Here is a 13,726-nt window from a genome sequence, read left to right as displayed (position 1 = left end):
TTGAATTCATCATTGTATCTCTACTCCCCGCTTCTCTGTGTTAGTGAATGGTAGCCCAGCAGGTTTCTTCTCAGCTTCAGTAAGGGATTAGGCAAGGATGTCCTCTTTACCCTTATATCTTCTCCTCAGCCTTGGAGGTGTTATCAAGAATTATTCAAGCTTCTACCGACCAGCAGCTTATCTCCCACATTTATAAGTGTAAGGCCATCAAGCTTCCGCATCTAGCTTTTGCTGATGATCTGATGATTTTCTCTAAAGCAAATACTACATCCTTGGAGGTTATCATGCATAGCTTGTAGCTCTTTGAATCTATGTCTGGGCTGTGGGTCAACTCGAGGAAGTCTATCATCTTCCTTTCTGGTGTTTCTAAGCCTGTTAAGGCTACCTTATTGGATCTAACTAGTTTCTCCCTTAGTCAACTGCCGGTTAAGTAATTGGGCCTCCCTTTGATTCCAGCCAGATTGTTTGCTCACCACTGCACTTCTATGCTTGATCTCATCAGGAAGAGGCCGCAATTATGGAAGGGCAAGCTACTATCCTTTGCGGGGCATCTAGAGCTCATTAGATCTATCCTTCAAGCTTCCTACATTTACTGGTCAGGGATCTATGGGCTGCCCTTGGCTACCATTGCCAAGCTTGAATCTATCTTTGCCGCTTTCCTTTGGAAAGGTTCCGAAAGCTCCAGATTCCTTCGCCCTCTAAGTTGGGTTGTTGTTTTCCATCCTAAATTTGAAGGTGGGTTGGGTCTGAGACGTATTTAAGATGTCAACTCGACTGGCATCATCAAGCTTATTTGGAAGCTGGCCAACAAGAAGAATGGGTCGATTGGGTTTATTCGGGTATCCTTTGCTCTTACTCCCTCTGGACTGCCCCCATCCCGGAAGATGCTTCTTGTGTGTGGGGTAAGATATTAGAGCTCAGACCGATTGTCTCCGAGGCCATCAACTATCACGTTGGAGACGGATACTCCACCTCTCTGTGGCTGGACCCTTGGCACCAGAAAGGTGTTCTTCTCCACCCCATTAGTGCAAGAACCATCTATAGTTCTGGCCTCCCAAAGCAGGCTTTAGTTCGAGATATTCTAACTTTGGGCAGGTGGTCTCCCCCAGCTTCCTCATCCCCCCAGCTAGATGATATTTGGTCATCTTTGCCTTCTATCTCTGATGCCCAACTAAGAAGGGGGGACTCAATTATCTAGACTCCCTCTACGACAGGCTCCTTCTCTTCCAAAGCTGCTTGGGACTTCATTAGACCTCGGGGCTCTACTTCCCTTTGGCATAAGATTGTTTGGTTCAAGCATCACATTCCCCGTCACAGCTTCACCACTTGGCGAGCTCTCACCGGCTGCCTCCCTACCTATGGCTTCCTCATCAAGCGGAAGATCCCTATCTCTCCCTCGAGTTGTCTTTGTGGGTCTACTTCTGAAGATATTGAGCATCTCCTTTTTGCCTACCCTACTTCCTCCTCCATTTGGAAAGGAATCCTCCTAAAATGCTGGCCCAAGAGCAGAAGAATCTTTCCTTTTCATAGGGAATGGCAATGGGTGGATGACTTTTGCTAGATCTTCCGTCTGCGACACTCTGGGGAAGCTCGCTTTTTGTGCTACCATCAACCAGATCTGGATGGAGCACAACCGCAGGAAATGGACCTCCGATTCTCGTACTCTTAGTCAGATTTGGGATTCCATCTCCTTTGATGTTAAAGCTAAGGCCTCTAAGATTTCCAAAAGTTGTATTGCCTCCCCTAGGAATAGCCACATTGTTGCATCTTGGGGCCTCTCTTCCCTGAGGGCAGCTCTTGTTCCCCTTCTTTTCCCCCCTTCATAGGGGTCTTGTATATTCTTCTTCTTCTTGGTAATAAATTATATTATTCACTCAAAAAAAAAAAAAAAGAAACATGGAAGACTTTAAGAGATACTCCTAAGAAACATGGAGAGTAGTTAAGGTGGTAAAAACTAGAAAGATAGGGGAGAGATGAGAGAGATTTACGGAGTTAGTTGGATGGCAAGAAAGGAGCGTCAGATTGTTATCTGTAGAAAGTGAAGCTGTGTATTGGAACAATTGAAGAAGTTAAGAGAGAGAGAGAGAGAGAGAGAGAGAGGCGACATATAGAATGGTGTAAGATTAGACTCTTATAGAAAGTGTGGTTGTGTTGGAATGGTAGGAGGTAGGGAATCACAGGAAAGTGGTTAGGGAGAGATTCTAGGAAGAATCAAGTAGTTTTTCTTTTTCCAATAATGGAGAGAGATCATGAAAAATAACTTGAATATGGGACAAGTATTTATTGGATTTAAAAAAAAAAAAATCCTATAAAAATGGTTGCAGAATTGTTTTAGGGGGCGATAGCCTTGTGGGAACTCACCCTCCTTTGGACATAGATTTCGAAAGGAACAGAAATATCATCCTATTTTTTCCAATGATCCAGTAGGGCTGTGGGGTGAAAAGGAAAAAAGGAAATCAAAAAGGCAAACCCCAAAAAGAAAAGGAGGTGGGGGAGGTGGGGAAAAAAGAAAGATGCGTCTGCAAATTATATGCCTCAGTGAACTCCAAAAGTAGGAGCTACTGCAACATAAGTAATATTGGGTATTGATCTTTCTCAAAGACTTCACAAATAAATGTTGTACAAGGGTCATATCTATAATAATTGATAAAAAGATATAGCCTTTTCTTCATATATGGTAGCAACTTAAAATGCTAATAACAAAACAGATGGAGGCCAAATGTACCTCGGCATTATGCCTGCCTGGTGGCACTGCATGCCCTGATGGAGCTGAAGGTAAGTTGAGCTCTGATTCCACATCCGATTCCTTATCAGGTTGAAGATAAGAGGGCACCCCATCAGAATCTGTCTCCATTCCCATGTCAGCTTCCAAGGCATCAAGCTCTGATCATAGAACCCAAAATAAAATTATACAGAAACTTTTTCTACGAAAGATAAAATTAAAATGAAGGCCCAAGGTTTTCCTCAAACAGTAGAAATTCATCAAAATATATTTTTGTGGCAGAAGAACAATGCGCACAATCATGTTACTGTATGATATTAAACTTACCACCCATGAGTTCTTCCTCGTCTATGTCATCAGGAACATTATAGCTTCTACCAAGAGATTCTTGAATTTCAGTGCTCACATCCATCAGGTCCATCATCTCATCTTGCATGTTCTATCATAAGAAGAATCAATTCTTCAATTTCATCAATTTCTATCTAAGATGTATAGAAACAAGGATAAGAAATACACACATCTATGTCTTGAATCTTCACAGTCTTCATCATTCCTTTCAACTCCTTGTTTGCAGACTTCAGAGCTGTCATCTGAAAAACACAGACAAGACTGAGCTTGTCAAAAACTTCAGTGACAACTCATATTACTGGATCCCTGAAAACTCACATCAAAAGATAGAAATATATAACAGAAACAGAGGTCCGACTTCCTAAAAAAATTGAAAACTAGGAATCTAGAAATTGAATGGAGATACTTAAATTCCCTTCTAGACCTTGGCTCAACCATCATCGGTGCCACCTAGTCTATCAATAAGGATGGTGCAATAAGCGGAAAACTTGACAAAATCTTTTTGACTTGTACAGTCTGATTTTGTTGTTGTAAGCATCCAACAAACAAGGGGTGTTTCCTTCTCTAATTTGCCCTTTCCTCCACAAGATTGATGTCCTTTATCTGCAAGAAAAATATACTTATCTAATAATCCTGATAATCACATCACACTAGCTTTGACCGATGTGACCAATGAGTTAGGGATCCCATATTGGGATTTTCTGTTTATAAGAATGGCAAAGGTTTCCTAAACAGTCCACTTAGTAAGCCTTACCTAAACAGCCCTAAAAATCTGCCATGCAACAGGTCAAATGGAGCCCAAATTTTGTGAACATGTAGATCCCAAGATCCCTACTCACAACGCCAATTAGACTTTGACAACTGGAAAAATAAATAAAGCTTTGAAAATCCTTGACTATAGGATGGTGTAGAATACCAAACTACCATAGTCGTACATGGACATACAGGGGGATGCATGCCAATACATGAGAGGGTATTTGGTTAAATAAGGCTCTGAAATTTGACATGTGGCTAATATAGATCATGTCCTTTCTATTCTACAGTCGGAATAGCCACATTGTTTGTCAAATGGTGGATCATTTATGAAACCCTTCAATGGTATCGGGGATGAATGTGCAACCACAAGGAAGAAACCAAGAAAACAATCACCACACAATACGAGGAATTTAACATGATTTGGCAATAATGCCCAAATCCACCTGAGAGAACCAAAGATTTTTCCCTATGCCAAAGAAACTCTCTACACTCTGCACCTCACAAAGTGATCTCCCCTTGTTTATGTCTAGGGTTTTTTCACACAGAACCAAACCTTACAAAAATAAAATCCCCACACAATTAAAATTTTACATGTAATGGACCCAAAACCTGACTCAATTACAAACACAAACCCAATAATAACTATGTGGACCCATATAATACAAGATAGACCCAACCACAACAATCTCCACCCTGGCTTCGATTCTACAATCCACCCTAAAGACGACTAGTGTTGTTTTCAATTCTGCAAACTGTCATTTTCTCTGCCTGTCTGACATATCCAACCAGCATGGCCCACACCCACACCTATGGCGTCCTTGCTTGTCCATCATAACCAAACCAGCACATAGTTTTTAAGTCGCCGCTAAGGCGTCGCCTTACCAGCGCCTTGGCGCTAATGCGGTCTAGAGATGATAAGGTAGAGCACTGCCTTATGTGAAGTGACTATGGCGGTCGCCTTATACTATAAGGCGCTATAAGAAATGAAAGGAGACGCCTCAGGACGACTTACGACAAAGGCGGTCGCCTTATGTGTTTTGTTTTTTTTAAAACACATTTTAAAATTGCTTGATGAAAATTCCAAATTACATTTTCTCATTGGCAGGTGTATAAGTTTGATGCACATGTGATGCATTGGATAAAAAAAAAATTTTAAACACATTTTAAAATTGCTTGATGAAAATTCCAAATTACATTTTCTCATTGGCATGTGTATAAATTTGATGCACATGTGATGCATTGGATAAAAAAAAAATTTAAACACATTTTAAAATTGCTTGATGAAGATTCCAAATTACATTTTCTTATTGGCAGGTGTATAAGTTTTTATGCACATGTGATGCATTGGGTCAAAAACTTTATATGACAAAACCCCAAATCGCATCTCTCAATCTCCACTCCAAGTCACAAAACCCCAAACCGACGGTGAGGTCCCTCACTCCCTTGTCCCTCCTCCTTTAATTCTTCTCCGGCGACTATTATTCTCCTCCAACAGCCTTCGGTGACCTCCGGCAAAGTTTCCTTCCACCTCTCTAGGTATGTTATCGTTTTTTTTCTAATTTCTAATTTTTCTTATCTACTTTGTGCACTTTTTTTTTTCTCTTTTCTTCTTTCTTCTCCCTTCTTCTTCCTTCTTCTTTCATCTTCATCATACACCATAAGGTTTTTTTTTCTCTCTTCTTCTTTCTTCTCCCTTCCTCTTCCTTCTTCTTTCATCTTCATCATACACCATACGGTGAGACTTGAGAGTCGTAAGTCGTAAATGTCATGGTTTTTAAGGCGGTAAGGCGATGGAGGCGTTTGAGGGTCTTTTGGAGCGCCTTAGCGATAAGGCGGGCATAAAGCGTCGCCTTATTGACTAAAGCGTTCCTGTGTAATTTTTTTATAAAACCAATCTATTTGGCTCAAATCCTAGTTGAATCCTATTACTCATATGTTAAATAAAGAAAGGTTCATATTCATACTAATGTAAGATATTCATCAAGAAAACAAATCAATAAAGTGAATAAACTAAGTTCATCTTCATCAATCATCAATATTCAATCATCAATCATCATAACATATTAACATATAATATAAATACATAATTATAAAATAAAATTATAAATATAAAGAAAAGAAGACATAAAAAATACAAGTATTTATTATACTTACCTCTATGATGCCAAAATGAGTGCCTAAGCCCTAAGGTCATCCACTATATTTCTACTCCTGTCAAAGAAGAATGAAGTTCACTGCTGCAGAGCAAAATGGTCACCTAGATCAGTGGTTCTTCCTTGTTCCTTGATTCCTTCTCAAAGCCCTTTCTTAAAACCCTTGACAAAATCCAAACCCTGTTTGTGAATCGTGTTTTTTTGTTTGTTTTGGTTATTTTTTGTGGAGTAAAGTTGATCCCATACATCTCAAGTGTTAACAAAATCATACACCTACCAATAAAAAATCTATATTTCAAATCTTCATCAAGTAATTTTAAAATGTGTTTAAAAAAAAAACCCATAAGAAGCCACTTCACGTAAGGCGGAGCATTGCCTTACCATCTCTAGACCGCATCAGCGCCTTAAAAACTATGGTAAGTGTAACAGTTTTTTTTTTCCTTCCTACGGTGAGACTTTGAGAGTCGTTACAGTCGTACGACTCTCATGTAACAACTCTCAAGTCTTTTACAGTTGAGTATTGTTTTTTTTTTCTTCCTACGGTGAGTCTTACGAGTTACTGTGTGTCTCTTCCTTCTTCCTAGTTACTTTTATAGTTAATGATAGCCGCCAGCCTCTGCTCCCTTTAAGTCTTTAACACACACATACACACACTTTGATCTGCTAGCTGTAATTCTGTATGCAATTCTCATATATGTTATTGTTTATTTTTTCTATGTTGATTGTTGAGTATTTTCTAATTTTTTCTTCCATTCTTTTCTAATCTGTCTTCTAATTTTTAAACTGAAAACTAGGAACCGAAAAATGCATGTTCTAATTTTTAAACTGAAAACTAAAAACTGTAATCTTCTCTAATTTGTCTTAATGTCTTCTATGTTGATCGTTGAGTATATATTTTTTTTTTCTTTTCTTATTCCGTCTTCTCAATTTCTCATATCTCTACATACATAAGTATACATCTGGGTTATTTTTCCTGGAGTATTTTTTCTTTTTCTTATTCTGATTTTCCCATATCTCTTAAATGGAGGCATTTGCTTTTATTACCTTATTACCTAATAGGCTAATATTCCCTTATAGTAGTAATATTCCCTTTTTTCTTATTCTGATTACCTTTTTACATTACAATGTTAGACAAAGAGACAAGTTGAATCCACTCATCTATAGAAACAATTGGTGGTAGCAGTGGGGGTGAAAATACAAGTATTGCTGTCACTGCACAGTCAATGATTGATCCAAGCGAGGATCCAAAAAAGAGAGCTAAATTAAATGATCCTAGATGGAAATATGGGTATTGGCCTGACGTATCAGATAGAAATTGGATTAAATGCACCCTTTGTGGGAAGGATGTCATGGGAGAAATAAAACGATTAAAGCAACATCTTATTGGAGGCTATGGAGATGTAGCCAAGTGTGCGAAAACAATGGAAGCAATTGCTAAAGAGATGAGAGATGCAATCTTGAAGAACCAGAAGAAAAGGAACCTTGATTGTTTGGATGATTTGGATGTTAGTGCTGAACCTACAGAAGTAACGGGACCACAACAGAATATAGTATCCGATTTGGGGTTTCATATCCCATCCCTAGCTCTGGGACAACTTTAAGAAGAAATAAAGCTATCATTCAAGCACAATCCAAACAACAAATAAGGGGTCCCATGGATAAGCATGTGAGGAGGACTCCTGAAGAAGTGGTTGCAGATAGGCGGGATAAAGGTCCATATCAGACAACAATGGAGAACCATGTAAGAGGAGAAGAAGAAAGAGATAAACTTTGTTCTTACTTTGCAAGGTGGGCGTATGAGAACGGTGTTCCATTTAATGCTTTGAAGTTAAGGAGTTTTGAGGAATTGGTAGAGGCTATTGGTCAATATGGACCAGGGTTCAAGCCCCCTTCAATTCATGACTATAGGGGGCCTCTATTGAAGTCTGAAAATGATAAAATTGATGAGTTAAAGGTGAAGTATCAAGGACACTGGAGGAAATATGGGTGCACACTCATGTCTGATGGGTGGACAGACAAGAGAGGAAGGCACCTAATTAATTTTCTTGTCAACTGTCCGGAGGGGACCTTTTTTTTTTTGCAGTCTATGGATGCATCTAACCAATCACAAATAGTTGAAATGTTATTTAAACTACTTGATAGTAAGGTTGAAGAGATTGGTGAAGATTATGTGGTTCAAGTAGCCTTTGATAATGTTGCCAACTATGTTGCAGCGGGTCGACCACTAATGGAGAAAAGGAAGAGATTGTTTTGGAGTCCATGTTTAGCTCATTACATAGACCTTATGATGGAGGAAATAGGAAAATTACGCTCCTATATGTCTGTTATATCGAAGGGCAGGAAATTAACTGCATTCATCTACAGGCACACTCGCCTTCTAGAAGCTATGAGGTAAAAAGAAAAAGGGGAGACTTAGTAAAGGCTGGAGTGACTAGATTTGCCTCTTCCTTTTTAAGACTCCAGAGCTTATACAAGCACAAAGAATCTTTAAAAAAATTATTTATTGATGATGAATGGTCCCGTTCTAAGCTTGCATCTACAGAGGCAGGGAAGAAAGCTTCAAAGACTATGTTTGCTACAATATTCTAGAATGGTGTGATGGATTGTATAAGAGCATCACAGCATCTTCTTCAACTCTTGAGGATTATAGATGGTGATGAGTTGCCTGCTATGCCTGAAATATATATAGCAATACAAGTGGCAAAGAACATAAAAAAAAAAATTGGAGACAATGAAAAGAAATGGAAGAAAATCATAGCGATTGTTTATCACCGTTGTGAGACTATGATGAATGGACTAATATATTTAGCTGCCTTTTTTCCTCAATCCAAACAAGTTCTTTAAGGCAATAGCAGATAATCCAGATAATGAGTTGGACTTAGCTAAAAAAGCAAGTGATGCCTTCAATAATGTTCTTGTAAGGTTGGTGCCTGATGAGACCTTGCAAGATAAGATCATTCTCCAGATTGCTGAGTATACAACTGCTCAAGGAAGTTTTTCAAAGGACATGGCGATTAGACAAAGGGACAAGTTGAATCCTAATAAGTATATTTCCTTTTAAAGTTCTAATTAGTTTAGAACTTTGTATGTTGATTTTTTACTTAACTTATTTTTTTTATTTATTATATATTTAGTCTCTTGGTGGTCTTGACATGGAAGTACTACTCCTGACCTTTCAAAACTTGCATTGCGCATACTTGGTCTTTCTTGCTCATCTTCTGGTTGTGAGTGCAATTGGAGCACATTTGAATTTGTGAATATTGAGTTCTGAGTACTTGTACTTCACTAAATATGGTTTTATTGAAGATAAGTAGATAACCTCATATTATTAATGTTTTTCAAATTCACATCGAGAAGAGGAATAGGTTAGAGCATCAACGGTTAAATGATCTTGTCTACATTCAGTATAATCGCCGACTTCAAGCAAGGTTCCAAGAAATAAAAGAACAATGCAGAAACTACAATCCATTGTTGTTTGATGAGCTTAATTGGAGTAGTGAGTAGATGATTGGTGAATCAGAGGATGAATTAGTTCATCCTGAGAATTATCTCACTTGGAGAGATGTTGATAGAGCACTTGGGGCATCTTCATCATATCAAGGCCACAATAGACCAAGGAGGGCTCCAACATCTACCAATGGAACTAATCTTTGCTATACCCGGCATGATAGGACGGTTGAGCTTGAGGATTCTTCAGATGAAGAAGTGGATGAGATGAGTGAAGAGGATATTCGTGATGATGAAAACATTGAGGACTATTATGGCATAGCTCCAAATGATGCAAGTCAACAACAGAATGCAGAAGAAGAAGAAGATTTTAATTTAATTACTGATTTGGATTGAAAGTCTTTTGAGTCTTTGAACTTTGAAATATTTTGAGTCTTTGAACTTTAAAGTTTTTTAAGTCCTTTAACTTTTAAGTATTTGAATTTCCTTGTTTACTAAATTTTTAGCATTTTAGTTTATTTTATGTTTTTTCTTCATTGAAGTTTTTTAGAATGATTAAGAATCCCCAGGTTAGTCACTTCTCATCCATTGAATTTGGCATCTCGATTTTTACTTTCGATGTGTTTTAATTCTACGTTCTTAATTACTTCTTTGACAGGAGTTGAAATATAGTGGATGACCTTAGGGCTTAGGCACTCATATTGGCATCATAGTGGTAAGTATAATAAATACTTGTATATTTTATGTCTTCTTTTCTTTATATTTATAATTTTGTTTCAAAATTATGTATTTATATTATATGTTAATATGATTGATGATTGATGAAGATGAACTTATTTTATTCACTTTATTGATTTGTTTTCTTGATGAATATGAACCTTTAATATTTATTTAGCATATGAGTAATAGGATTCAACTAGGATTTGAGCCAAATAGATTGGTTTTATAAAAAAAATTACACAGAATTACTTTAGTCAATAAGGAGATGCTTTATGCCCGCCTTATTGCTAAGGTGCTCCGAAAGACTCTCAAACGCCTCTGTCGCCTTACCGCCTTATAAACTATGAACCAACATGGCTCACAGTCCCACCTGGGGTATCCCATAACTAAATGCTGCCGCACGATGTGACGTGGCTTCACCTCTCCTACGACTACAAGTCTACAACCAGCTCTGAGAGATCAGAGCCACTCATCAAATCCAAAGCGAAAGACACTAGCTTCTTTTCAAACTTGCACTTGTTCAACGTATGAAACATATATAGTCTCTATTATCTACATACACCTCTTGCCTGAGTTTCAATAGTAGTTGCACCCATAGTTATTAAAGCACTGGTAAGGCACTGTTAAGGCAACGCCTAGAAGCTGAGGCGGACCAGAAGCCGTAAGGCAGTAGTCCGCATTAAGTGTATCACGTAAGGCGGCCGCCTTATGATAGAAGGCGCTATAAGGCGACACCTTAATCGCCTTATGACGCCTTATAACCATTTTATAATTTATTACTTATTTTAAATTGCTTTAAGTAGATTCCAAATATCGATTTTTTATTGGTTGGTGTATGGTCATGTTAACACTTGAGATGCATGGGATCAGCTTCTAACAACTAAAGTTACTCCACCAAAAAACCAAAACAGTGAAACACGATTCACAAAGGGTTTGGAATTGGATTTTGAGTAAGGGTTTTGAGAAGAAGAACCAGGCGACCATTTTGCTCCGGCTTCTTATTTAAGTCTTTCTTCTCCGGCAGCGGTGAGCTTACTCCGGCGAACAGTCGTACCCACTCTACAGGTAAGTTTTTGGTTTTTTTTTTTTTTCATCTTATTTCTTGTTCATGCAGCTACGGTGACTGTTTTTTTTTTCTTTCTTTTCTTCTCGCTTCTTTCTTCTTCTTTCTTCTTCTTTCTTCTCACTTCTTTCTTCTTCTTCTTCTTTCTTCTTGCTTCTTGCTTCTTTCTTCTTCTTCTTTCTTGTTTCTTCTCGCTTCTTTCTTCTTCTTTCTTCTCGCTTTTTTCTTCTTCTGTTCTGCAACTTCTTCATATGCGATACCTATTTTTTTTTTCTTCTTTCTTCTTCATTTTCTTATATTCTTCACTGAGCGGATGAGCTATTGAGCTCTGTACCCTTTTTTTTTTGTTCCTATCTCTTTTTTTTTTTTCCGTTCTTCCTTCTTCTCCCTTATTTCTCTTTCTTATTCTGATATTCATTCTTCTTCTGTTCTGCAACTTCTACATACGATACCTGTTTTTTTTTTTTTTTTTTCTCCTTCTTTCTTCTTCATTTTCTTCTGTTCTTCACTGAGCGGATGAACTCTGTACCCTTTTTTTTTCTTTTTCCCTTCTTCTTTCTTCTCCCTTATTTCTCTTTTTTATTCTGTTCTTCATTCTTCTTCTGTTCTGCAACTTCTGTAGAAGATACCTGTTTTTTTTTTTCCTTCTTTCTTCTGTTCTTCCTGTGGGTTGTGGTTCTATTTTTAATTAATTAATTCAATATTTCAATATGCTTATAGCCTCTTATATGCAGCAATATATTAGTTTATTAATGCTTAGCTTATTCTGTTAGATTGCCATTAAGTAGGTCATCAGTTGGACAGTTGCTGAATTGCATTTTGTTCTTAATCTGCCCTATTTTGATTTCAATTTTTAATTTTGTTTGCTAGTTCTCAGCTCTAGTTTAGTCAGTGTTTTCAAAAGCCTAAAACAAATCAATCTTCTATTGTCTTTCTTCAACATTTCTTATAAGTTTCTGTTTTCTGATTTTGATTTCAAATTAGTGTTTAAGGTTCAAAATATGGTTAATATCTAAATCAGTTCATTATTTTGTTGCCCTTTGAGCCTTTTAAAGATTCTTACCATTGAATTCTGTTCTTAGTGACTTAGTCTAAATTCAGCTTCCTTATTCAAGTTGGATTTTCCATTAGAAATCTGTCCATGAAACTTAATTCATCTTTTGATGAAGATGAACTTAGTTTATTCACTTTATTGATTGGTTTTCTTGATGAATATCTTGCATTGGTATGAAGTATGAACCTTTAATATTTATTTAGCATATGGATTCAACTAGGATTTGAACCAAATAGATTGGTTTTATAAAAAAAAAATTACATAGGAACGCTTTAGTCAACAAGGCAATGCTTTATGCCCACCTTATCGCTAAGGCGCTCCGAAATACCCTCAAACGCCTCTGTCGCCTTACCGCCTTATTAACTATGGTTACACCTATTTCAACACTCCTCAAAAGTTTGTACAGATTCCCCTCCAAAAATCTTGAGAACACCCTTAAATAAGCATCTGAAACCTCTCGAATCCAGTGTTCCCAATCAAATTCTTCTTTAGATCCAGCACATGCCTCCCATAATCAAAAATTCACACAATCCCATCAAACATGGGAATCCATACAATCCCAATGCTAGCAATCTTGCCTTTTGCATTATTTGTCATTTTGATAGCACCATTACAACATGTAGCAAATTGATCCCTGATTGGACACATGAAATGATTCAAATGAACCCGAATATAAAAAATCCTATCTGAAGTTTCTACACTTGATGAAGTAGTGAGAAGGATGTCTCCATCACTCTGAAACCCTTCCACAACAACATTTGATGATTTATCTCCATCACTCCTTATCCTCTTCTTTTTTATTGTCCTTACATTTCAACAATTCCTCTTTATATGATCTTCCTCCTTGCAATAATAGAAAGCAATTTTGCAACCTTTCGACTTGGAGCAACCCTTGTACTTGTCAAACTCCTCCAGTTTCTCATTTGATCTGCCTCTCCCCTGACTACCAACTGTAACCAAAGCACTACACTCCTCCACATCCTCATTGTTATTTTTTCACCGTGTCTCATTCATTGACAAAGCAGCAATAACCTCGTCAAGTTTGAGAGTATCCTCACCAAACAATAGTGTAGTCACAATATGATCAAATGGAGGTAACGGCGCCAAAAAGAGAAGTGCCTTGTCCTCCTCTTCGATCTTAACATCTAAAATTGACAATGCCGTCAATATCTTGTTGAACACATCCAAGTATACCTCAAATCTCTATCCCTCTAACAACTGAAGGCTACATATTTGTTTTTTAAAAAACATCCGATTGGTCGATGACCTAGACTTGTACCTACTCTAGCTTCGCCCAGACTTACTTTGGATCTACCAACCAGTAATCTCCCAAAGAGTGTTCTCCACAAGATACAACTAGGTCGTGTTGTTTCCTAGATACTTCAACTCTTGCCACTCATCCTCCATCTTCTTCGGCTTTTCCAATTTCTTCCTGAGAGCCTTGATTGTCCCCTCTTGAAGTC

General features: G+C 37.7%; 1 protein-coding gene across 1 annotated transcript in view; it reads right to left on the bottom strand.

The window, feature by feature from the left end:
- Positions 1 to 13,726, bottom strand: part of LOC122065980 (vacuolar protein sorting-associated protein 60.2-like) — a 40,874-nt gene that overhangs the window by 12,549 nt on the left and 14,599 nt on the right. The window contains exons 4-6 of the mRNA XM_042629811.1: positions 3,241 to 3,312; positions 3,050 to 3,161; positions 2,726 to 2,883 (exon numbers count right to left, since the gene is read on the bottom strand). Of these exons, the coding sequence (XP_042485745.1) occupies positions 2,726 to 2,883; positions 3,050 to 3,161; positions 3,241 to 3,312 (342 nt within the window). The remainder of the gene's footprint in view (positions 1 to 2,725; positions 2,884 to 3,049; positions 3,162 to 3,240; positions 3,313 to 13,726) is intronic.

The sequence above is a fragment of the Macadamia integrifolia genome, unplaced genomic scaffold (assembly GCF_013358625.1).
Source record: "Macadamia integrifolia cultivar HAES 741 unplaced genomic scaffold, SCU_Mint_v3 scaffold2169, whole genome shotgun sequence".
Taxonomy (NCBI): domain Eukaryota; kingdom Viridiplantae; phylum Streptophyta; class Magnoliopsida; order Proteales; family Proteaceae; genus Macadamia; species Macadamia integrifolia.
The sequence above is the reverse complement of the archived record's forward strand: the minus strand, read 5'-3'. Positions and strand labels throughout refer to the sequence as shown.